The sequence below is a fragment of the Leguminivora glycinivorella genome, chromosome 13 (assembly GCF_023078275.1).
Source record: "Leguminivora glycinivorella isolate SPB_JAAS2020 chromosome 13, LegGlyc_1.1, whole genome shotgun sequence".
Classification (NCBI taxonomy): domain Eukaryota; kingdom Metazoa; phylum Arthropoda; class Insecta; order Lepidoptera; family Tortricidae; genus Leguminivora; species Leguminivora glycinivorella.
This window is the reverse complement of record NC_062983.1, coordinates 624,665-650,594: the sequence shown is the minus strand read 5'-3', so window position 1 is coordinate 650,594 and position 25,930 is coordinate 624,665. Positions and strand designations below refer to the sequence as shown.

Genomic DNA, 25,930 nt, shown 5'->3' with positions numbered 1-25,930 from the left:
TGAAAGTATTTATCACCAGAACCCCAAAGGAAGGCGGTTTTTTTTTTCTTAAAAATTATTTTGGAACGATGCTCGTAGACGTAATAGTCCCTATGACGGAATTATCCACATTGACCTTACTTATGGTCTTTCGTGACTTCACGCTCAATTAGAATAATTTAATATTCCAAATACCCTTGATTAGCATATCAGTGTCGGATTTTTACTTATGCATATTTAAATGACAACATGACACACGCAACTGTGGCAAGTCAAATCAATACCTAAGTAATATAACTGTAAATAAAATAAAACCAACTGAACTAAACAAAGTTATTTACAGAGCGAGTGAACTGAAATATCGTTTAAGATATTGAAATGGTATTTTTTTAAAGAGATAAAAAAACTATCATTTAAAGTTATCTCAATACGTCAACCATACTTTTCATGTTTTCTATAAAAAAAAACAGTTCAAATACTTAATGCAACGTTATATTGTGTCATTTCATGACTTGTCCCAGTTCATTTGGAATAATTGGAATAAAAATAAAAATATTTTATTTCGAACGCCTACCGATTTGCAATTGCAACACTCGAAGCCCGACTTTGCTGACATAAAAATATTTTAACTTAAAGGATCTTAGGACTTATTATTTGTAGAAAATAGCTTATTATTTGTAGAAATAATTACTGTGATGCACTAAAATATATTATACTATCTAATACAAATCACTTGACTTAGCTTAAGACAACATCGTAGATACGTACGTTCAGGCGATACGTACGTGATGCGAACAGTAGATCCAATACTCTGGTCCAAGAAGGTCCAACGTCGCAAACTGGACCTGTCCCGTCCACTGAGGTTCGGCTCACAATGGGGGTTCGAAGCCCGCGTGAGGGGCAGCTTCAGAGACGCCATGGAAGAGTTTTGGAGGAACTGCTCTGTAGGAGGCGTGAAGAGGATTGTTAATGAAGACACAACACAAAGCGAGAGGTAAGTACTAAGTTTCTTGCAATGTCGGGCTCTGGAGGTCCAGACATGATGACAATGCGTAGGTACAGTCTCTTTAAAGTGAGGAGAGTAAATAGGTAGTAGTTGCTTCTATAAATACCAGCGCTTACTACCAACTTACATCAATTATTTAGATGTCAGATTAGTTGTCAAGCGGACTCCCGTGAGTCGTAACAAAAACCGTGATAACGCAAGAACAAATGTCATTGGAGGTCTTTAGTCTGTTATACTGAAATATTACATCATCAAATCATGTTTTAAATCTTACCGCTGGATTTTTCTAGCAATCATCTGCTTGGTAGTGAGTCTTATGACACTCTTCCTGAACCTGGCAGTAGTGGCAACCGAGGGTTAGAATGCAGTAGCTTTCATAAACATAAGCAGAGTTTTCTCTTGAACATTGTAGATACCGCTGGATGCTTCTAGCAACCATCTGCTTGGTAGCGGGTCTTGTGACCCTCTCCCTGAACCTGCGGCAGCTGGTGATGGAGCCGCCCCTCGTCATCAGCCTGCAGAGCGCGCAGCACTCCATCCAGGACCTGGCCTTCCCTGCCGTGGCGTTGTGCAGCTTTAATGTGGTCAGCAGGCGGAAGCTGAATATGTTTGCACAGAAAGTGTAAGTGAAAGCCTGAGTCATAATACGCGTGTCTGAGTTGACGCTGCATGTGGACGCCTGCTCGCTTGCCCCGCTGCACGCTCCGCCAAACGCTTCGCTAGGCCATATCAGTCGGTTTTGAATAAATGTAATTTTTCGTCCAGATCCCAGATTGACCGGAACCGCACCTATTCCGCTGCAACTATTCGTCGGAACCTGCTAGATTCTGGCGCCCTGTTAACCCTGGCGCTGCCCAAGATTGATCTACAGTTTATGCACTACGTCTCTCAAGTGGCTCCTGGCGGACTGAACATTTCCTTACTTATGCTGGAGGTAAGAGCCCAGTACCAGTGTTAAACCCACTCTCACGCAGCTATTCGTTGGAACCTGCAGGATTCTGGCGCCCTGCTGACCTTGACACTGCAACGCGTGACAATGACAATTGTCGCCCGACAGTGACACTTCGCCGTTCATTGCCTGTTCAACAAGGAAATATTGACGCCGAGTAACAATGTTACTTATCAACCCAGAAATAGTCAGTGTCAAGTGTCACTGGAGTGAAATAGCCCACTTAAGTTCATGCACTACATCACTCTCAGGTGACTTCTGGGGGACTGAACGTTACCTTACTCATGGTTGATGTAGATCGAGGCTGACCGGACAGTTATTTTCATAAATAATTCTATCCACATTTTTCTGCTCTTCAAGTTTAGTGGATTGAAGTAGTATCACATGTTCTCAAAAATCGAATACACAGCATACTTTAAAAAAGTTCTGCTTTCAGCTAGCTCCAAGCTGCGAGGACGTCCTGCTGAAATGCTCCTGGGCCGGCAGACAGACACCCTGCGAGAGACTGTTCGCGAGGCGCATCACTTCTGTTGGGGTTTGCTGCGTTTTCAACGGGCGATACGAGTGAGTTTTAATGCTTTATCTTCATTTATGTTGACTTACTTTTTTTAAATAGCCTTTTAATGTGTCCCACTGCTGGACTAAGGCCTCCCCTGTTTTCCACCACTCGTCACGGCTTTGTGCATGCTCCCGCCAATCGCCACAAAATGTGTCAAGGTCTTTCCGCCATCTCATTTTTGGCCTACCTCAGCCTCGGGTAATTGGTGGTTTTTTTTTTAATACTATTACGTCGGTGGCAAACAAGCATACGGCCCGCCTGATGGAAAGGTGCCCATGATAGAAGGAAACGATGACTTGGTTATGAAGATGGTTTATTAGTTGAACGGAGAACGGAAGACACTGATACAATTTAGGATGTTAGTAGTAGTAGGATCGAAACAAGAATGAATTCCCAACGCACCAGAACATTCATCTGACTTTTTATTCAAACATTTAAATTATGTTCTAAGTGCGTTTATGTGGTTACCTAACATTTTCTTTGGTTTATAAAGCATGCTGATTTTTCCAACACTGGCCCTTAAACCAAAAACAGTCTTGTTTCAACACACAAACAAATTCATAACTAAAGAAGTGACCTACACTTCACAGTAACAATAAATCAATTAACAAAAACATATGCACTGAACTTTCGCTACAATGCATCAACCAAGTTCAGTTATTCACATTATGAATTGTAATTATATTGATATGCAATCATTTAAATATCATGTAATCACTATCATGTATAAGCAAACTAACAAGTAACAGAAATAACCATGATGGTAATTACATTAAGAACACATTCTTAACTATCGAATAAATACAGAGTTTTAACGCATTTACTTACATGAAAGTAACATGAGCTGTCTCACAAACTTATAGTGTTTAACTTTACACAACGCCTTTGTCAGTATATCTGCCAACATATCATTTGTATTAAGATACTCAATAGTAATCGTATTACTATTCACAAGTTGCCGAATAAAGTGGTGGCGAATATCTATATGCTTACTCCTAGCATGATGTAAAGAGTTCCTACACAATTTCTGCGCTGACTGATTGTCATTGAAAATTGTCGGCACAATTTCTTCGTTAATTTCTTTTAGAAATGTACGAATAAACAAACCCTCTTTACAGGAGTTCGACAAAGAATAGTATTCGGCTTCGGTTGAGCTAAGGCTAACTGTTTTTTGTTTACAACTTGCCCAAGTAACAATTGACTCACCTACTTTGAAGACATATCCCGTGTACGACCGCCTGTCCACGGTGTCTCCACCCCAGTCTGCATCTGCGAATACAGTGATGTCCAGCTGCTTGCCTTTCTTAAAAGTCAAACGGAGATCCATGGTACCTTTCAAGTAACGCAGGACTCTTTTCGCCGCTTTCCAGTGGGTCTCTGTAAATGATTCATTAAATTGACTTAAGTAGCTGACTGCGTACGCAATGTCTGGTCGGGTAGGTACAGATAGCAATATACATTAGTGAACCTACTAAACCTCTATAAGGTAACGGACCCAATCATGGACAGTTTTAGGAAAAATTTCGCCTGTTTTTGATATTTCACTCATAAATGTTAAAATTCTACCGCTAAGCGTGTTAAATCTTGAATATCCTATCCTTTTTTTACATTTCAGGCGTATTGCAGAATGGATACTCCTATTAGTTTCTTCATACTTAACAAATTAAAACCAGGTGTTTTTTCTCCAATTATGGACGGCAGTTCTCCAGTAATGGATCCCCCATTATGGACAGTGAAATAAGTTTAAAATTTTACTTTTAAAGCCAACGGATACTCAATGAGTCAATTTTATATACCATAAATACAATTAGTTTGAGTTATTTTAACATAGGATTGTTTCTTGTAAATTTTGGTTTTGTAAATTGTTCCTTGTCCATCATAGGAGGTAGGCAGTTTTTCGGTTCCAGTAATGGACACTCGCAAAATAAAGCGATTTCTTTATATCTTTGGAGCAACAAACTAGTATGTTTTATACCTTATCTCATGCTTAATGCAGTAAGTAAAACGCATTCAAGTTTACACCGAGTATTATTTTTTTATTATTTTATACATGAACTCAACTCTCTTAGCAACATTACTAAGAATTCGTCTTGATATTTTTTTCAGTAAACTGATGAATTTTATCTGGTCGCCAAATCCTTCAGAAATAACCGAATTAATTGAAACTTCAAAATGAAGCAGCCCTACAACTCTAGTTTATGGTACATAGCCGTCAGTTTTTAGAAACTAATTTTAGATACTTATTTTTAAGGATTTGTGTTTTTTTGTCCATAATGGCATCACCGTCCATTATGGGGTATCATCTCTTTGATTTCCCTTAGGTAATTTAAGTCCGGTTTCCATAGGAGTAGGCGAACACTTACATTCTTCCATTTTATATTTCTTCAGCACCATCGCGATATAGTTCGATTGATCAAGAGTAATTTGCTTTTCTTCTCTACACAATCTCATACCTAATACTTGATGAGCTGACCCTAGATCTGTCATGTCAAATTCTTTCATTAACTTGACTTTGACATCTAGCTTATCACGTTCATTACCTGTTGAAAACAATATGATGTCGTCAACGTAAAGAGCAATGATTATAAGCGACCCCTTTTGGCGCTGAAAATAGACACAAGGCTCAGATGATGACTTCTTGAACTTCAACTTATTACAGAGAACATGATCAATCTTCTCGTACCATGCCTTTGAAGCTTGTTTCAACCCGTAAATAGCTTTATTTAATTTGTAGACCTTACTTTCTCGCCCTTTAACTACAAAGCCTTCCGGTTGTTCCATGAACACAGTCTCCTTCAAATCACCATTGAGAAATGCTGTTTTTACGTCAAGATGTTCAATCTTCATACCATACTCAGCAGCTAAAGCTAGCAGAATACGTATTGTGGAGTATCTGACAACTGGTGAAAACGTCTCCTCATAGTCTATGCCATATTGTTGAAGCCTTTAGCTACCAGGCGTGCCCTATATTTTAGGAGTTCACCGTTCAATCCACGTTTCACTTTGAACACCCATTTGCATTTGACAGGTTTTTGTGACTCTCGTCGATCTGTCAATGTCCAACATTTGTTCTTAATAAATGAGTTGTACTCACAAGACATAGCTTCTTTCCAATTGTCTGCATCTGGACCACTCAGTGCCTCTCGTACAGTTCGTGGAGCATCTGGATCGCACGTACCCGCCAATAATCCGGAAAGTATCGAACCCGATGAACTGTCATATACCGAAGTTTCCGTACTCTCCTCCTCTGGAATATAAGTTTTATCGGCCGGATCATCACATTCACTAGAGCTAGACGAATCATGAATTGTGATCGTACTCGTTCGATCGCTTGTATTCTGAGAATTTGTTGTCAAATTAGCATTATCAGACGTACCACTCACTACAGACGTTTCTGTTTGTACAGAAGATGGGTCAGACAATTTGAACTCAACATTTTTATTTACATCTGCATTTTTAGTTTGTGTAAATATTTCAGTTGACACAATGACACTGTCAATGTCATCATTTGATGTTTTTTCAATGAACGTATTTTCTAAAAAGGTTACATCTCGGGCTTTGATGCATTTTGTTGGTTGTTCCGGGTCTACGAGCCTGTAACCCTTTGTATGCTCACAATACCCAACCAAAATGTACTTTTTGCATTTCGGATCTAATTTTGAACGCTTTGAAGTCATAGCATAAGCCACAGAACCAAAGATACGTAAATGACTCAGTGATACCTTTTTGCCACTCCACTTTTCTTCAGGAGTGCTCCCCAGTACAGCTTTCGTAGGACAACGGTTCTTAACGTAGACTGCCGTGTTGACAGCTTCCGCCCAAAATTCGTTGCTCAGGCCTGCATCTTGTAGCATGCACCTTGCCGCCTGCATCACTGTCCTGTTCGCGCGCTCCGCGACCCCGTTCTGGGCAGCGCAGCCGGGAACTGTTGTTTGATGCACGATGCCATTGCTCCTGAGGTATGCCTGAAAAGCAGAACTGGTGTATTCCCCTCCGTTGTCGCTGCGTAGCGATTTTATCTTTTTACCTGTCTGGTTCTCCACTAAAGCCTTAAACTCTTTGAACCTATCAAATACTTCACCTTTTTTATTTAAAAAGTACACAAACGTCTTCCTAGAATAATCATCTATGAAGAGCAAGAAATATCTAGCACCGCTGAATGAGGCCGATGGTAGCGGTCCCCAGACGTCTGTATGCACTAAACCCAGGACCTCTTTAGCCCTGTTGTGAGATTTCTTCGGAAACGGTACCTTACTCGCTTTACCTTGGACACACGCTATACACGTTTCAAAATCTCTACTATCATACGATATACCAGAAGCCATACCTTTTCTTAAAAGTTCCATGCTTCTTCTGTTGAGATGCGAAAGACGACGATGCCAAACTTTCTCTGAAGCTGCAGAGACAGTTTCGTCGCTAGAAACCACACGCTCCTCCTCCACTGCTGCGTTGGCCACCTGTTTATTCTGTAAAGGAACCTTCGAACAAGCCTCAACAGTGTCAAGGATATACACGTCATTTTTCAAAGAAGCCGTCGCGGCAATAACCCCATTATCTAAAATTTCACAACCATCGGAGTCGAATACTATCTTATAGCCTTTTTTAGCCATGGCACTTACTGACAATAAGTTAGCTGCTAAGTTAGGTACATAATACACGTCACTTATAGTCTTTACATCCGACCGGTTGTCGACCGGTCTGGCGCAGTCGGTAGTGACCCTGCCTGCTGCGCCGCGGTCCCGGGTTCGAATCCCGGTAAGGGCATTTATTTGTGTGATGAGCACAGATATTTGTTCCTGAGTCATGGATGTTTTCTATGTATATAAGTATTTATATATTATATATATCGTTGCTGAGTACCCACAACACAAGCCTTCTTGAGCTTACCGTGGGCCTCAGTCAATCTGTGTAAGAATGTCCTATAATATTTATTTATTTATTTATTTATTTATTTATTTTACATTGCCATCACGTTGTTCCACGTTAACATTGCCTCTACCAGTCGTAAATAGTTTATCTCCGTTAGCCACAGTCACTTGCAACGATTTATCTGACTTCATGTCACTCATCATGTTCACATCTCGACAAAGATGACTCGCCGACCCACTGTCCACGTACCAAAGATCACTTTCAACGTTCACCGACAGCGCCGTGAGCAGAACCTTTGACGATGACATCACCTTGCTACTTTTCTTTTTGTTCAACGTTGGACAATCTTTCTTGATATGTCCCATCTTTTTACAAGCAAAACACCTGGGAAGCTTCCTCGCAGCCGCCAGAGCTGTAACTCCATCTCCGTCGCGTTTGCTGTCCTCACGTCGCAACGTCTCCTGCAGCAACTTCGCCGATACAACTTCGCTAGTCAACTTGAGGTCTGAGTTCTCAATTGCCATGATCAGCGGGTCGTAGTCCTCAGGAAGTCCGCTCAGCATGATTACCGCAACAAAGTCATCATCCAACTTTGCATCGATATCTTGTAACTGTTGTGCGACGTTCGTGATTCTGTTGACATATCTTTCCATACTTTGACATTCCGTCAACTTTGTGCTTAACAAAGTTCGCAACAGGCCTAGTCTTCGACATAATCCCTTATCTTCATAAGCATTCTGAAGATTCTTCCATGCTTTGTGTGCCGAGGTCACGTTCCTTATGTGCACGAAGGCCGTCGATTGCACGGATAATGCAATGCGTGCGAGCGCTTTCTGGCTTTTCTTCACATCTTCGGATTTTTTCTCGTCAACCTCTTTTTCCACAAATTCCCATAGATCTTCGTGAATCAACACCATTTTCATCATAAATTTCCAAAAACTATAGTTTTCAATTCCCTTTAGTTTTTCCATTACGAGTGGAGCTGAGGAACTTATACTGGACGACGCCATTGCCGTCGGCAACCGTATTAACTATATTCACTTTTTATCGCTCAAAACTTGATTTTTATTGGAAGAGCGCAGGCCCATGACCTGATAGAAGGAAACGATGACTTGGTTATGAAGATGGTTTATTACTTGAACGGAGAACGGAAGACACTGATACAATTTAGGATGTTAGTAGTAGTAGGATCGAAACAAGAATGAATTCCCAACGCACCAGAACATTCATCTGACTTTTTATTCAAACATTTAAATTATGTTCTAAGTGCGTTTACGTGGTTACCTAACATTTTCTTTGGTTTATAAAGCATGCTGATTTTTCCAACAGCCCATTCGATCGCTATTTTGGCCCATCTGTCTGGATGCATCCAACATGATGTGTCCTGACCAATACTTACATATTAAGTACTTAAAAAATCTTTCCTTTAATTTTCTTTACCTAAAAACTAAAATGGTACAGAGCTGCTTATGCCGAGTCAAAATATACCGAAGTTACATCGTAAACCGAGGGATGCAAAAGCCAGATGCGATTTCAAGCTGGTTCGTTAGCGCTCACTCTTGTTTCAGGCGGACTTTACCACAGTTTTCATAAGCTAGATTCTGAAAGCTTGTTTTATAAAACTGACAAAATTGATTCGACAAGCACTTCAAAACATTTGCATCTTTGTTTTCTAGTATACCTCTATTATAAAATGGTGATGTCTTTATTTATTATTATTTCCAGAAATGTAGACCGCCAAACTCCTCCGAAGATCTTGAAGAAGGTCGGTTCAGAGAACGGCCTCTCAGTGGCCATCAGAGAAGACGTTGACGACTTCGCTTATGTCAGAAAACCTTCAAGTGGGACTGAGGTATCTTGTTTTCTACAAGTTCCCTTAACCTTTTATGATTCTTTAATGGAAACATCAAGCTGTCAGCGAATGGTTCTTTGTCAGGACCATGTTGCCTATTATTCCTTCGAATCTTTCAAAACTGCCGCTAGGTCAATTTCGAGGTAGCGGCTTCCTGTGCGGGAACTGGATTTTACCTAGCTGGAGAAGTATTTGCCAAATTCCTTGTTTTGATCAACCCTGCTCTAATGTCTATCTATTGGATCGGTTTACCAAGACGAGAACGATCTTAGTGAACGATAAAGGGCTTACAAAATGACAAAATTAGTAATATGATCGCTAGATGCTGATATTCGACGGAGCTGAATACCCGTTCCTGGAGGGCGGATCCGTGCGCGTTCAGCTCGCTCCGCGTGAGACCTCAACCTACTACACAATAAACGTCCGAGCACAAGTCGTCAGCCCCGAGATCGTCTACTTCACCGAGGCGTGGGTATGTTCACTATTAGTCAGAAAAACTCATTTCATAGTAGGTATAAAAAAAACTCAACCAACCTTCCATGGATAATATTTCAGCAGTTTTTTCTTAAAAACACAGTATGATTACATTGATTACCTATCTGTCCTTCACTGACCATGACCACCGCCAAAATTATCGGTCGCTTAACCTTATCCCAATTAACTACTTGGGGTCGGCGCAGCATGTCATCTTCATCCATACGGACGTCATTTCATCATTCACTTGCTTAGGTTTCATATCATCTCTCACACAATCTATCAACCTATTCTCCCACAACATTGGATTTAATTAGCCACTTTGCCAATGTTCAAGTTCTTCTAACTCGCATGATCCAGTTTTCTGCTTACTATACTTTTTACTAAGATCGTGCTTCACAATCTTCATAAACATGGTCTTGTTATTAGCGCGGCTGCCGCATCTCCAAGCCAAGCCACACTCGCGACAGCCGCAGTTACTCCTGGTGTCTGCTGGAGTGTCGTCGCGATGCCGCTCTGCAGCTCTGTGGTTGTGTGCCCTTCTTCCTACAACCGAGGAAGGAACTAGTCTGCACGCTCAATGAACTCAGCTGTTTGAACAAGCACCGAGGTAGGTGCCACCGAGTGGCAGCTAAGGTCTCTTGGAGTGTCATGATGCTACACTGCAGCTGTGTGGTTGTGTGCCTTTCTTCCTACAGCCAAGGAAGGAACTAGTCTTGCACGCACAATGAGACCTTACTAAATGATTTGGTGACAATCAAGCTTTTGTCTGACGTTAAGCAATTACCGTTCCATTAACCTCCAGCAGTTATTTAAATGTGTTTATTTCCAGAAAAGTTCATATACTACCACCCCATGGGATACTCCCTAGAAGAAACAGCCGGGGAGGCTCTCAGCGAGGAGCTTCAGGACGCCCTCTTCTGCTCCGATTGCTGTGCTGACTGTGCTCGTCCCGTCTACCATGTGACAGCTTCTTATGCACCTTACCACGGTCGGCACAAGTCTGTGTTCTTGGATAAATTCACGTGAGTTCGTCGTTCATCAACGTATCTTATTAGACAGAGAATCGTGGTTATCCGATATATTTCTTGAGACAATCTTAGAGGAGCCAGTGGGGAAGGTGCTAAGCAAAAAACTGTTATGATTGTTGTGCGGACTGCGCTCGTCCCAACTACCATGTGACAGCTTGTTATGCCCCTTACCACGATCGGCACAAGTCTGTGTTCTTGAATAAATTCACGTGAGTACACTGAGTACGTCTTTCGTCAATGTGTCTTATGAGTTATGAAACAAAGAATCTTGCTAACATCTACAGCGGATAGCAGCAACATACATGTCTTGAGAATATCTTAGAGGAATCAGTGAGGAAAGTGCTAAGCAAGATGCAGTGCTGACTGCAACCGTCCTGTCTACCATATCACAGTTTCTTACGACCCCATATCATGGTCGGCACAACTCTGTGTTCCTGGAAAATTTCACGTGAGTTTGTCAGTCTTTATTCTTTATCCTTGTGTTAATTAGAATTGATTTAGCAGCGCCATCTCTCGAGCTATGTTGAAAGCAACCTGAGTTTGGTTCACATGAGGGGGGGGGGGGCAAGAACCATATCGTTCTACTCTAGGGATGGTCAGAAGAGGTTACGAGTCCTTTTATAGATTACTCATATGAGATATAATTTCGACCTCAACAGCTGTGACCTTGGTGGCGAGCGGAAACAGGCATCTGCTGCGATTGCAGAGTACGCTGGTTCGATTCCAGCCTCAGGCACTCCAGTGCCTCCAGGCCTTGGTCACTTTTTCTTTCATGCGTGTAATTTATTTCAGTTTTAATTCTTTATCCTATCTGGTTAGGAGGGAGAAACAGTAATTTTAGGGACGCGTACGACTTGGCTCTTTGTTTAAACTAACGTCAAAATATACAGGAAGGCACATAACGACAGAGATTTTTTTTCGAAGTGCAGAAACATAAGATTTATTAGCGAGGAAATAGCTGATAGAAGACGAAAGAGATACTCTAACCTGATAGAATAGGTACCTTTCCATTAATATATTTTTTACAGACACGGCCTAACTTTGATCAATACAAGCGTGGTCCACTTCTTCTACTCTTCAGAAGACCAGCACCTTTACTCCGTCATGAGCAACACCGACTGGTTTGAAACGATCGGTTAGTATTCCTACAAGTTACTATAAATAGGAAAGTGTGTGTGTGTCTGTTTGTTTGTTCGCCTTTCACGGTAAAACGGAGCGACGAATTGACGTGGTTTTTTAAGTGGAGAATTGAAGGGATGGAAAGTGACATAGGTTACATTTTGTCTCTTTCTAGCGACCGAAAGCCACGGGCAAAAGCTGGTCTAATTATGTTTGGTTTAGCCACCTAAGTTCGGGTGATAGAGCTTACTTTACGTTAATATTACGTCTTATGTCTGCTGTCAATTTACTTGTACAGTGGTGGTATTCCGCATCTGTTTGATATTTGTGCTGTCACTTAGTTTAGCTCTTTGCTTAGTTTATTTAGTCCGGGACCCACTGAAAATCAGCGCTTCGGCATGCCCTGGCAATATGCTGAGTGGGCTCCCAATTTAGCATCTACATAGATTGTGTTGTATTTATATCGCTGTTATATTTGTCCAAACTGATGTTAAACAAAAAATATTCTATTCTATTCTATTCTATTCTATTCTACCTTAGTACCTTAGGTCCTGGGGTTATGGGTTTGTCAACACCCAAAACCTTGAAATATTAATTTTTGTAGATCCGGATTTAGATAACTTGGTATGGCGCTTGGAATTCCATTTTGATCGGCGTGGGATGACCTATATACCTATATCGCTGCGACATATGTAGACTACCCGTCCACCTCACATAGACGAAGATGTGTGATATAGTATAGGGGGCTAGTACCTGCGGAGGAAAATTTATGGAATATTATTTTGCCTATTTCTATTTCCTACTCTCAACTAATTGCCAGGCTTCCGACAAGCCTTTCCACTTTGTGGGGTTGAGAAGAGATCCAGTAGCTAAATTTATAGTACCTAGTAGTAGTAGTAGAAATACACTTTATTGTACAAAAATAAAAACACACATAATTTGTACAAAGGCGAACTTATCCCATTTGTATTGTAATTTCTACAGTTCATAGCGTTGTCTAAAATGTGTTTGACCGTTTTATGGATTATTTATACTTAATTGTGGCGATTGACTTTTATAATGTTTTTTTTAGCTTCGATCAGCAGCCAATGGGTGATCCTGTTGAGCGTGAGCTTGGTGTCCTTGTGCGAGTTAGTGTTCCATTGCACCGTGAGATGGCTCCACCATTACAAAAGGAGCAAGCGACTGCGCATATCATAAGCATAAAAAATAACCGAACCACAAAATTAAAATTTGGAAAACCCCCGGCCGTGACATTGTGAAAGTAAAATTAACATTTTTTTAGTGGACCGATTTTAATGAAACATGGCTAAGAACACTTCCGACTAATTCAGCTTTCAAACAAAAAAAAAAAAATCTAAATCGGTTCCTCCATTCGGGAGCTACGATGTCACACACAGAAACAGACAGATACATCAAACTTACTTTAAAACCCCGTCGTTTGCGTCGGGGGTTAAAAATTGACTGGGATGTTTGTCGTCCTGCACACTCTTATAAAGATACCCATATACTGAAAGAGATAAAATACAGATACTCAATCCTCAATCGGTTCCGTGGTACCGCTTTTTCCCCCCAACTTTTTGAAAATTATATGATTTTTTGTTAAAATAACTGGATATCCGTCACTTATTATAGTCGTATGGAAAATTGTGCTATGACGTCCCGTACCCATCTTAAGCGTTAGTCCGTGCAAATTATCCGATCCGATATGGAAAAAATCCAAGATGGCGCCTGTAATGTATGGGATATCGGTCCTACATCCGATATCGGATCGGATAATGTGAAAACGCACTTAGGCGAAGGCCTTAGAATTTTCAGTAATTTACGACCAATTGTATGTCAACCTCTGTAAATACAAATATTTACAACGAACATGTCTTGTCTATTCTGTCTATTAAATATTTATAGAATATATGACAATAGTTCATACTAATTAATTGATATAATTTAGGTATTATATAATTTAAATTAATTTTTGAGCTATTTAGCTGTTCCGGGTCTTTTCTGATGCAAAGGCTGTCGCATTCGCAATTTAGCTTGGGAACGCATCGATTGTGATGGGCACCTTTGCACCTGAGAGGGCCCGGAATTAGTTTTATAGTAATGTTAATTAGTATTTTTATTAAGTTAATCATATACCTACGTATTTTAAATAAATTTGATTTTTGAGCTAACTGTAATGTGTTTTCTTTGTCATCGAGTTATTTTTCCTTTACTACGACGTAATATATATTTTTGGCAATGAATGCAAAAATGTACATTTAAACTATTTTTACCACGCATTGTCTTAAAAACAAATACAAGGTAAGTAATAAGATAATTATACCACCTGTTTTAATAGTGTGATGAAACAGCTAGTACAGTCAAACTCGTTAACCTATGCGTTGGAATCACGGAACTTTTTTTTTTAATTATATATGGGCTTAATCTTGGCCCACAGACTAGTCCTTAGGCACAGACGTGGCCTACGATGGAGTGAGCACGCCCAGAAGATGCCTGTTCATCACTCTTTATTTAGATAGATAGAAGAAACAAGTTCATCTTTTTGTACAGGGGCCGAATCATTTTGTGACGTGTCAGATTTTGTACTGAAGATGTTACTTGCCTGTGATTTCAAATATGTCTCAGGTAGGGATGTTACGAATATTTGCATTCGCATTCACATATGCGAATGATTCGCATTCTTTTAAACATTTGCATTGACATTCGCATTCGCTTCAAACGATGCGAATGTTTTGCGAATGCGAATGTGTGCAAGTCGCAGCTTGTTCCTCGCCCGCGCCGGCCGCTCCAATTGCTACTTGTCGACCACAGACCAACCCCTATAGACATCTATTACAAGACGACTCGCGGTGGCCAGCCTTCCTAGTATTTGCACTGATATAAGCGCGGGCGCTCGCCGTGCCCGATCAGTATCGACCAAGTAACAGACCCGAAAGCAGCGCGTGTTTTTCGCACAAAAAAATTGGAAAAGGGTATTTTGATGCCTTAAAGATGTCCACCTGTAGTATGAAATGGTGTGGAAAGGTAACAAGAAGCTCAAATTTAAAAACAGACGGCATTACATTCCACAAATAAGTCATATTTATAATTTATTCAGAGCCGGCATAGGTCAACTTACATTGGCCACTTACGCGTCAGTAGAGGGACAGTCATACTTCTGTCCCTTTTCATCTGGCGCGACTGCCCGCCGTCCTTGAAACGGCCAATCACAGCGCGCTTAACACATTCCCCGCCCGCTCCTCGCACCCCAAACACTGGTGACTCGTATCGCGAACCAAATATACAAGACTGCCACTCTATAGGAGGTTCTCTGTGTTGTCGACTGTCGACTCGCGCATGCGCAGATAGGTCAAATTCGTACGGCGTGAAGTTCGTACTCGGCATTTTGACCAATAGTAAGCATTCTAATTTTTTTACCTAGCGGGTTGTTGGTGATTGCTTGGTTTTTATTTTGGTTTTTTATGAAATTCAGCGATATTCGCATTCGCATTCGCATTCGCACATTCGCATTCTGAATATTCGCATTCGCATTCGCGAATGTGACACATGCGACATTCGTGACATCCCTAGTCTCAGGCCCATAAGTGTTAATAATTTTTGTGTTGTTTGTTGCAATTAAATATAACGTAACGAGGCATTTTTAATGTTGACTTCAACGTACAAAAATTGACACCTGGAAGCTACAAGTTGCGATTACAGACGGACAACTCAGTAGATACGTTTGATCTGTGGATGGAACTGTTGGAAAGTTAGATGGCAGGCGCTTTCATAGAAACTAGTGCCTACACATTATACATGCCAATTTAAGCATTACTTTGCTCTCTCATAAGCAGATAGGAAAAGTGCCACTTTGCCTTCAAGCATGAAAGAAAATGCCCCATTCTGAGATTGTGATGTGTGTGTGATTGTCTGTGAAATAAACATTTAAAATACTGTCAAAATTAACACTAGTGGCCCATTTCTCGAATATGACAAGTTGAAAAGAGGATTCCGCTTGTAACTTGTAACTTTCAGCTTTGATAAATGGGCCATAGGTAACCTGATATGAACAAATTGTAAAATAATTATACCTATGTGCTATGTTTATTTTTTTAAAAGTGACCTGGCTTGCTCCTGCTTCCGAAATAGTACAATACGACGTTCTTCATTACGGGTTCCTTCTATGTGGCATAACTTTATTTGTCCGAAACGCTTTTGTCATAACAGATTTGGCATAATCGATTTTAGCCGAATGTTAATGTAGCATAAACATTGTTTTGTATAATTCACGATATTTCGAATATTATTTTGTCCGAAAATATATTGGCCTACTATTATTGAGGCCGAGTGTCATTAGGAAGAAATTAGATGAGCATAAATATTTTTGGCATATTTTTCGTTAAGCAGAAATGCGCTTTTAAGGAAAAATGGTTACACTAGGTTAGAATTGCGAACTCTACAGATACTCACTGCTCCAGAAAAGTGGGTTAGGTTAGGTTAGAGCTGCGACTATTACAGAAAAGCACCGCTAGGGAAAAGTGGGTTAGGTTAGGTTAGAACTGCGACCACAACAAACACGCACCGCTAGGGAAAAATGGGTTAGGTTAGGTTAGAACTGCGACCTCAACAGAAAAGCACCGCTAGGGAAAAATGGGTTAGGTTAGGTTAGAACTGCGCTCACAACGGCGACCCCGCCGGCGGCAGCCGCCCACGTGCAGCTCCTACGCGGATGCCCAACGGCCCTCCACAATGAGTGCGCCAGATGACAGGGCGCACCTTCCTCCTCGGCCACTTATGGGTACAGTGACGGGTCGCCGTTGTGAGCGCAAGTGTTCCGGTAACCCCGCCAACAAGGCGGCGAGGTGGCATGTGGGGGGGGTTTAGTGGGTATACCGTGGCCTCATTAGCCAATACGGGAGTCCCACATAACCGCTCGGGTCCCCCCTCGTACCCGAGTGGTATGCGGAACGCATTTTCCCCCCCTGAACAAAAAAAAAAGTTAGAACTGCGACCACAACAGAAAAGCACCACTAAGGAAAAGTGGGTTAGGTTAGGTTAGAACTGCGACCACAACAGAAAATTACCGCTAGGAAAAAGTGGGTTAGGTTAGGTTACAACTGCGACCACAACAAAATCGCCCTGCTAGGTAAAAGTGAAACCTACCCACCAAAATAAATTCGGCAAAACATTAAATCGGAACACTAAGTTTATGCACATAAAATTTATGCGTATAAATGATTCGGAGCACCAAATTTATGTACAAAGAATATTCGGACAAATCACAATCTGCTTAAACAGATTATGCTAAACTTGACTATGCCATAGCAGTTTATGCACAAAGCCAATTATGACTAAATCGATTATGCACAATAGAATTATTCATAAAAAAATTATGCAACAACAGGGTGAACCTCTTCATTACAAATGACCCATTGAAGTTAGGACGGGGCCCATTTATCGAAGCTACAAGTCACAATTTACAAGTGGTTGTCAATGTCTAATATGACAAGTTGGAAGGAGACTTTCAGTTTTGAATGTTTTGATACATGGGCCTCAGGGGCCCATGGGCCCATTTCTCAAAACTAAAAGTTACTTTTTATTTTTTATTTATTTATTTGAGAAACAAACAGTCGTTTACAAATATTGTTACAATTTTTTCTTAAATCTAGACTTGGAGTTTCCTTATTTTTTACAATATTGCAGTCTATATAAAAATACTACTTTCATGGGTAGATTCACGAGAGCCAGGCAATAGTCTATATTTTTATAATTATTATATTAACATCAAGTTATTCTCGCCAAGTTTCGCGAATCGTTCCATTTTTTTATTTTGTTTAATAATATTTGTGTTTTACCATATAAGTGTTTTGGTTGTATTACACTGTAAGCTTATATGTGAAATAAACGAAATTGAAATTGAAAAATTGAAATAGGTGTAGGTACATGAAGATTATAAAACTATGTGGGTAGGTACTTAAATGTAGAAAATTATGGGTACTAACATAATTACCGGCATTACGAGAACAGTAATTTAGAAAATTAATGACCGAAAATACATTTTATTGAATTAATGGAACTGTTAAACAAATCAATTTGATAAAGTTTTTCATTATCGTTAAATAATTTACAAACACGTGTTATAAATACATTTTGTACATAGCATGTTCTACTAAAGGGAATGGAAAATATTTTCTTCTTCTGACAAAGGCGCTGACGTCTACGAGGAACTTTTAAATTAATTTGCTGTAATAGTTGGGGGACATCTAACACATTGTTCATAATTTTGAAAAGTAGGACAGAATCTACACAGTCTCGTCGACTAGAGAGAGTTTGGAGTTTATGATGTGCCAACGAATCATTATAGTTAAGGTATGTGTGACTGGTTCTGAAATCAAGGGTTCTAACAAATTTCTTTTGGATTCGTTCTAGTCTCTCATGCAATATGTACCTTATGATAGGGTTTCCAAACTGCGCAGGCAAACTCGAGATGACTGCGAACAAAACTGTTGAAAAGGATTTTATAAGTTACAATATTTTTGAAAGGCTTTCCTACACGTAAAACAAAACCCAGTTGCTTGTAGGCTTTTTTTACAATCGAGTCTAAATGAGGTACAAATGTTAGTTTTGAGTCCATAATGACTCCAAGATCCCGAATTTGTGTTACTCTACTCAAATTATGGTTACCTATTGTTAAATTATAGTTAATATTATGTTTTTTCTTTGAAAAATTGATTACGTAACATTTATTCAGGTTTAAAAATAATTTATTTTCAGTACAAAAGGCCTCAAGATTTAACAAGTCTTCTTGGAGCAAATGATAATCTTCGACTGAATTAATTATTTTATAGATTTTGGTATCATCCGCGTAGAGTAGCACTTTTGAGTTTTTAATATATTTGTCTATATCATTAATAAAAAGCGTAAATAGTAAAGGGCCTAAATGAGATCCCTGTGGTACTCCGGAACTAATAGACCTCCATTGCGAAGCATAACCTGCCAGAACAACACATTGGGTCCGATTTTCTATGTAAGATTTAATCCAACGGAATAAGTCTCCGTGTATTCCGAGGTGCCAAAGCTTGAGTAAAAGTGTGTTGTGACATATCTTGTCAAAAGCCTTGGCGAAGTCAGCATACACGGCCTCTACAGATGCGCCTCCATCCATAGCTACTAAAACGTCATTTGTGAATGTTAATAAATTAGTGTCTACCGAACGACCCTTGAAGAAACCGTGTTGATTAAGGCTAATATGATTTTTGACTACTTGGGTAAGTTGCATTGTGACAATTTTTTCGAAAATTTTGTTAAACTGGCATAATTTAGAAATTGGTCTATACTGTTCAATATTTTGGCTAATTTGGCCCTTAGGAATAGGAGTTACGAAAGCTTTTTTCCAAATTTCGGGAACGTAACCATTTTTAATCGATTTTTGGAAAATAATAGTAAGTGGGTAAGATAAATTTGCTGAGCAATTTTTTATAAGAATTGGATGGATACCATCAGGGCCAGCGCCTTTATTAGTATTAATTGTGTTTAATAGCCTATGGACAGTGGCGCGGTTAATATATAACTTATATCAATTATGGGTTCAGTGGGTGGCACCAAAGTATCAATTTGAAAATTACTAAGATTTGACTGTTCAAAAACAGAGTGAAAGTGATCGTTAAACCAATTACAAATTTCGGCACCATCTGAACTAGTGATATCTTTGTATTTCATAGTCTGTGGCATTTTATTTTTGGTATTGATAGACTTAATATACGACCAGAAATAGTTTGGATATGATTTAATTTTATTTTCGGCGTAAGAAATATAACCGTTATAACATTGCAATTCCATTTTTTGTGCCCGTTTGCGTAATATTTTAAAGGACTCATAATCCAGAGGATTACGATATTTTTTCCATAATCTGTGAAACTTGCGCTTTTCACTTAGCAACTTTCTTAATGGTTTGGTATACCACACGGGGACGGACGTTGACACATTAATCTTTCGCTTGGGGATGTGATCATTAATTAACCGATTTAAAATGTCGTAAAATTTTGTGACACAGATTGTTAAATCATTGTTTTCAAATAGCGAGTTCCAATTTAGTTTAGGTAATTCTAAGTTAATTTTTCTATAGTCGCCACTATTAAAATTATGAACAAAACAAGGATTCGGCTTAAGAGTGGGTTCAAACGTTAACATAATGTCTACAAGTTACAAGCGGAAGTCTCTTTCCAACTTGTCATATTAGACATTGACAACCACTTGTAAATTGTAACTTGTAGCTTCGAGAAATGGGCCCCTGATAAGAAATGGAACAGTTTGCGGACTAGTGCGAAAAAAAACACCATGTGTATTGAAACCATATATTGCAGTGAACTGTACCGAATATAATTAATTATTAAATTTAGCAATCGCTCTGACGTCATCCGGAACACTTGTGTTGACCGAAAATGGTATAAATACCCACTCCAGGCTACTGATGAAATATACCTGAAACTAAGGGCTTCTAAGTACCATGGCTGCCATCAAAGTTCTTACAATCCTCGTTCTCGTAAGTAATATTTTTGGCCGTTTCTACCAGCGTTTCGACGGCTTTGACTTTGTTTGCAACATTTTTATAGACGGTCAACCTTTTAGCTTTTAGCAGTAAAATGGCTCGAAATTCAAATTTTCTATGGGAATTAAACCTTTGCCCCTACATTTTTAATCAATTTTTAACCAACTTCATTAAGCGTCAATGAAAAGAGCTTTATTAGCTAAGTACCTACATCTCTGTTTAGGCCGATTGTGTCACTTAACTTCGAACTTGGGTGAATCCATTCTGATATAAGGTTGAGTATCTTTGATCAATATTATGTATTTTATATATTCAACCTTAAAGCAGAATAGATTTACCCAAGTTTGAAAGTAAGCGACACGATTGTTAAATGGCGGAATATTTAATTTATTTATTTAAAACAAAAAAAACCGGCCAAGAGCGTGTCGGGCCACGCTCAGTGTAGGGTTCCGTAGTTTTCCGTTTTTTTATCAAAAACTACTGAACCTATCAAGTTCAAAACAATTTTCCTAGAAAGTTTTTATAAAGTTCTACTTTTGCGATTTTTTTCATATTTTTTAAACATATGGTTCAAAAGTTAGAGGGGGGGGGACGCACTTTTTTTTCCTTTAGGAGCGATTATTTCCGAAAATATTAATATTATCAAAAAACGATCTTAGTAAACCCTTATTCATTTTTAAATACCTATCCAACAATATATCACACGTTGGGGTTGAAATGAAAAAAAATATCAGCCCCCACTTTACATGTAGGGCGGGTACCCTAATAAAACATCTTTTTCCATTTTTTATTTTTGCACTTTGTTGGCGTGATTGATATACATATTGGTACCAAATTTTAGCTTTCTAGTGCTTACGGTTACTGAGATTATCCGCGGACGGACGGACGGACGGACGGACGGACGGACGGACGGACGGACGGACGGACAGACAGACATGGCGAAACTATAAGGGTTCCTAGTTGACTACGGAACCCTAAAAAACACATATCAAATGCCATCTGGCATTAAGTCCGCTATTTGTACTTCTTTATATTGTGCAATAAAGTTTAAATAAATAAATAAATAAATAAATATCAAAATAGCTTTAAAACTTTGCCAAACTGCATGACAGTTTTTAAGCGAAAAGAGACACTGTATATTTATTCTGTAATAATAATTGGGTTATTTTAATTTTACGTCAAATTTCATGCAACAGTTAGAATTCGTTTTGTCTACAAATGATCAAATCTTCTAAAACTGCTAGCGGGAAAACTGTCCCGATATTATTTTTTGTACATAGGAGAGGACTCTTTTCAAAAGTCTGAAGTACAAGTGTTGTTTTACATTTTACAGGTTGCCTTGGCAGCAGCAAAACCACATGGGGTGAGTTCATTGTCAATTTATTATCAGTCGATCAGGACTAAGCTATGAGAATACGGATACGATATTTTTAGTGTTGTACCTACCCGTTTGTTTGAAAAAATTGTCGTTTTCGTAAATATAGGTTACTCCATATTCTTAGGATTGTTAGCCAAAGCGGATCCTAGGTTTTCATGCGTTGTGTGCAAAATATCTCGATGACACAATAAAGAAGAAGAAGACCGTAAAATCCGTCTCATCGTCTAAAATACCTTCGCTTGGTTTAATAAAATAAAGTTGAATTTGCCTCCTAGCAAGCAATAAGCCTAGCAACTTTTGAAGGTTCCCTAAAATGTACTAAATCTACCAATCGATAGCTGTTCTAGGTGTAAAGACGGGATTTTACGGTACCTGCTTTTTTATTCTTCTCTAAAGATGATATCCACCAAAGTTTTTCTTACTATTCACGATATACTAAATTTGATTTGTCTCTCCAGGCTGGAGGCATCGGCGCTGGGCTTAAGACCGGAGCTAACTTAGGAGTGGGAGCCGCCGGTGGCGCCCAAGGTGCTGGTGGCGAAGCTTGTGAGAAACTTGGCGGTGGCGTCGGAGGCGCCCTTGGAGCTGGTATTGGGGCTGGGGTTGGGGGAGGCGCTGGTGCTGCTAGAAAAGTAGCTGGTGACGCTGCTGGCAAAGTTAGTGCTGGTGTTGGAGCTGGTGGTGACGCTGCTGGCAAAATTGGCGCTGGTGTTAAAGGAGTTGCTGATGCTGGTAGCAAAGTAGCTGGTGACGTTGCTGGTAAAGTTGGGGGTAAAGTGAACGGCGCTGTTGGAGCCGGCGTTGGCGCTGCTGGTGACGGTAAGAATCAAGTCGACGGTGGAGTAGACGCCGGAAAGAAAGCGGGAGGTGATGCTGAAAATCAAGTCAACGGTGGAGTACACGCCGGAAAGAAAGCTGGAGGTGATGCTAAGGACCAAGCCAACGGTGGAGTACACGCCGGAAAGAAAGCTGGAGGTGATGCTAAGGACCAAGCCAACGGTGGAGTACACGCCGGAAAGAAAGCTGGAGGTGATGCTAAGGACCAAGCCAACGGTGGAGTACACGCCGGCAAGAAAGCCGGAGGTGATGCTAAGGACCAAGCCAACGGTGGAGTACACGCCGGAAAGAAAGCTGGAGGTGATGCTAAGGACCAAGCCAACGGTGGAGTACACGCCGGAAAGAAAGCCGGAGGTGATGCTAAGGACCAAGCCAACGGTGGAGTACACGCCGGAAAGAAAGCTGGAGGTGATGCTAAGGACCAAGCCAACGGTGGAGTACACGCCGGAAAGAAAGCCGGAGGTGATGCTAAGGACCAAGCCAACGGTGGAGTACACGCCGGAAAGAAAGCCGGAGGTGATGCTAAGGACCAAGCCAACGGTGGAGTACACGTTGGAAAGAAAGCTGGAGGTGATGCTAAGGACCAAGCCAACGGTGGAGTACACGCCGGAAAGAAAGCCGGAGGTGATGCTAAGGACCAAGCCAACGGTGGAGTACACGCCGGAAAGAAAGCTGGAGGTGATGCTAAGGACCAAGCCAACGGTGGAGTACACGCCGGAAAGAAAGCTGGAGGTGATGCTAAGGACCAAGCCAACGGTGGCGTACACGCCGGAAAGAAAGCCGGAGGTGATGCTAAGGACCAAGCCAACGGTGGAGTACACGCCGGAAAGAAAGCCGGAGGTGATGCTAAGGACCAAGCCAACGGTGGAGTACACGCCGGAAAGAAAGCTGGAGGTGATGCTAAGGACCAAGCCAACGGTGGAGTACACGCCGGAAAGAAAGCCGGAGGTGATGCTAAGGACCAAGCCAACGGTGGAGTACACGCCGGAAAGAAAGCCGGAGGTGATGCTAAGGACCAAGCCAACGGTGGAGTACACGCCGGAAAGAAAGCTGGAGGTGATGCTAAGGACCAAGCCAACGGTGGAGTACACGCCGGAAAGAAAGCCGGAGGTGATGCTAAGGACCAAGCCAACGGTGGAGTACACGCCGGAAAGAAAGCTGGAGGTGATGCTAAGGACCAAGCCAACGGTGGAGTACACGCCGGAAAGAAAGCTGGAGGTGATGCTAAGGACCAAGCCAACGGTGGAGTACACGCCGGAAAGAAAGCCGGAGGTGATGCTAAGGACCAAGCCAACGGTGGAGTACACGCCGGAAAGAAAGCCGGAGGTGATGCTAAGGACCAAGCCAACGGTGGAGTACACGCCGGAAAGAAAGCTGGAGGTGATGCTAAGGACCAAGCCAACGGTGGAGTACACGCCGGAAAGAAAGCCGGAGGTGATGCTAAGGACCAAGCCAACGGTGGAGTACACGCCGGAAAGAAAGCTGGAGGTGATGCTAAGGACCAAGCCAACGGTGGAGTACACGCCGGAAAGAAAGCCGGAGGTGATGCTAAGGACCAAGCCAACGGTGGTGTACACGCCGGAAAGAAAGCCGGAGGTGATGCTAAGGACCAAGCCAACGGTGGAGTACACGCCGGAAAGAAAGCCGGAGGTGATGCTAAGGACCAAGCCAACGGTGGAGTACACGCCGGAAAGAAAGCTGGAGGTGATGCTAAGGACCAAGCCAACGGTGGCGTACACGCCGGAAAGAAAGCCGGAGGTGATGCTAAGGACCAAGCCAACGGTGGAGTACACGCCGGAAAGAAAGCCAGAGGTGATGCTAAGGACCAAGCCAACGGTGGAGTACACGCCGGAAAGAAAGCAGGAGGTGATGCTAAGGACCAAGCCAACGGTGGAGTGGACGCCGGAAAGAAAGCCGGAGGTGATGCTAAGGACCAAGCCAACGGTGGCGTAGACGCTGGAAAAAAAGCCGGAGGTGATGCTAAGGACCAAGCCAACGGTGGCGTAGAGGCTGGAAAGAAAGCCGGAGGTAGCGCTGGAGCTGGTGGTAAAGCCGAAGGTGACGCTGAGAAGCAAGCTAATGCTGGAGTAGATGCCGGAAAAGGAGCTGGAGGTAAAGTTGGAGCCGGTCTTAAAGCTGGTCATGGAGCAGGCGCTGGCGCTGCTGGTAATGCTGAGAAAGAAGCCAACGCTGGAGTAGAAGCTGGCAAGAATGCTGGTGGTAAAGCTGGAGCCGGTCTTAAAGCCGGCCTGGGTGCCGGTCTCGGTGCTTCTGGCAGTGCCCAGAAAGAAGCCAATATTGGAGGAAATGCTGCTAAAGGCGGTTCTGGAGCCAGCAACGAAGATTGCTGAATAATCAAATGAGAAATTTATGTTAGATTTATGTTGATATTGATCTACAGCAGTTTTTGCTGTAATAGTATTTAAGTTATTTAATTGTTTATTGAGTAAAAAAATAATTTCTTCGATAAATAAAGAAAACTATAAAATTTTGTGATATTTTATTCCAATAAGTCCGTTTTCACATTATCCGATCCGATATCGGATGTCGGAAGGATTTCATTTTCTTGGAAAAAATTCAAGATGGCGCCTGTAATGGAATGGCGCCTGGATATCGGTCATACATCCGATATCAGATCGGATAATATGAAAACGCACTAACGAAGGGCGGTCTGTCTAATATACTTGATTTGTACCTAGATGGAAAAAAAGCAATGTAAGTGCTTCTAAGATTTGAAGTTCGGATAGAAATGATGTTAAGAAAAAGTTTTCTAACGAATAGCCATAGCCAAAAGTGAATAATAATGTCACTGAAGAGTCCGATATCTTATCTCACATAGTCACTACTGTCACTAGTAAATAAACAAAAAACAAATACATAATAATGAATATTATCTTTACAGAAATTATTACTGAGAATGAATTAGGCGAGTCTGGAAAGGCCACATAAGCAACTTTCCGAAGTCAAATCTAAGCTAACAATCTAATAGTTTAACCTCGTAATTTATATTATAATGGACATTAATAATTACTTAACGCCAACGTAACTGCCAATGACCGGTCGGACGCATCTGCAACACGCGCTTGAGCGGTCAAGGTGACCATTAACATAATATTTGAAAAGTCAACTGCACTGCTTTGACTATTTTGTTTTTGTATATTTTTACTTGATTTGATTTTTTTTGCATTGAAATTTTTAGCATTGAGATCCAAAATTTACATCCTTCTAAAAGGACAAATTCTAATCAAATTTTAGACTAACAGCAGGGGCGGCTCACTCCGCGATTCTATCGCCACGCTACAAGTACATGCTGGCGGCCGCGAGTTCGCGGCCTAATCAGGGGTGGC

General features: G+C 41.0%; 2 protein-coding genes across 4 annotated transcripts; both read left to right on the top strand.

Annotated features, from left to right (window-relative positions):
* The first annotated feature begins 767 nt into the window (after nucleotides 1–767).
* On the top strand, nucleotides 768–11,906 carry LOC125232651 (sodium channel protein Nach-like). Its single transcript, XM_048138406.1, has 9 exons — nucleotides 768–973; nucleotides 1,398–1,607; nucleotides 1,751–1,919; nucleotides 2,371–2,498; nucleotides 9,088–9,214; nucleotides 9,537–9,686; nucleotides 10,118–10,298; nucleotides 10,521–10,713; nucleotides 11,748–11,906. Exons 1-9 carry the CDS (start codon nucleotides 768–770, stop codon nucleotides 11,857–11,859), a joined length of 1,476 nt encoding a protein of 491 aa, XP_047994363.1. The 3' UTR covers nucleotides 11,860–11,906.
* Nucleotides 11,907–20,295: 8,389 nt separating this feature from the next.
* LOC125232737 (fibroin heavy chain-like) lies at nucleotides 20,296–25,074 on the top strand. 3 transcript variants are annotated; one of them, XM_048138499.1, is made up of 4 exons: nucleotides 20,296–20,362; nucleotides 21,702–21,731; nucleotides 22,205–22,385; nucleotides 22,428–25,074. In XM_048138499.1, exons 1-4 carry the CDS (start codon nucleotides 20,327–20,329, stop codon nucleotides 24,932–24,934), a joined length of 2,754 nt encoding a protein of 917 aa, XP_047994456.1. In that variant the 5' UTR covers nucleotides 20,296–20,326; the 3' UTR covers nucleotides 24,935–25,074. The 3 variants fall into 3 exon arrangements, with proteins under 3 accessions (XP_047994456.1, XP_047994457.1, XP_047994455.1); XM_048138500.1 differs by having other exon boundaries at nucleotides 22,205–22,402; nucleotides 22,445–25,074; XM_048138498.1 differs by having other exon boundaries at nucleotides 22,205–25,074.
* Nucleotides 25,075–25,930: the final 856 nt, after the last annotated feature.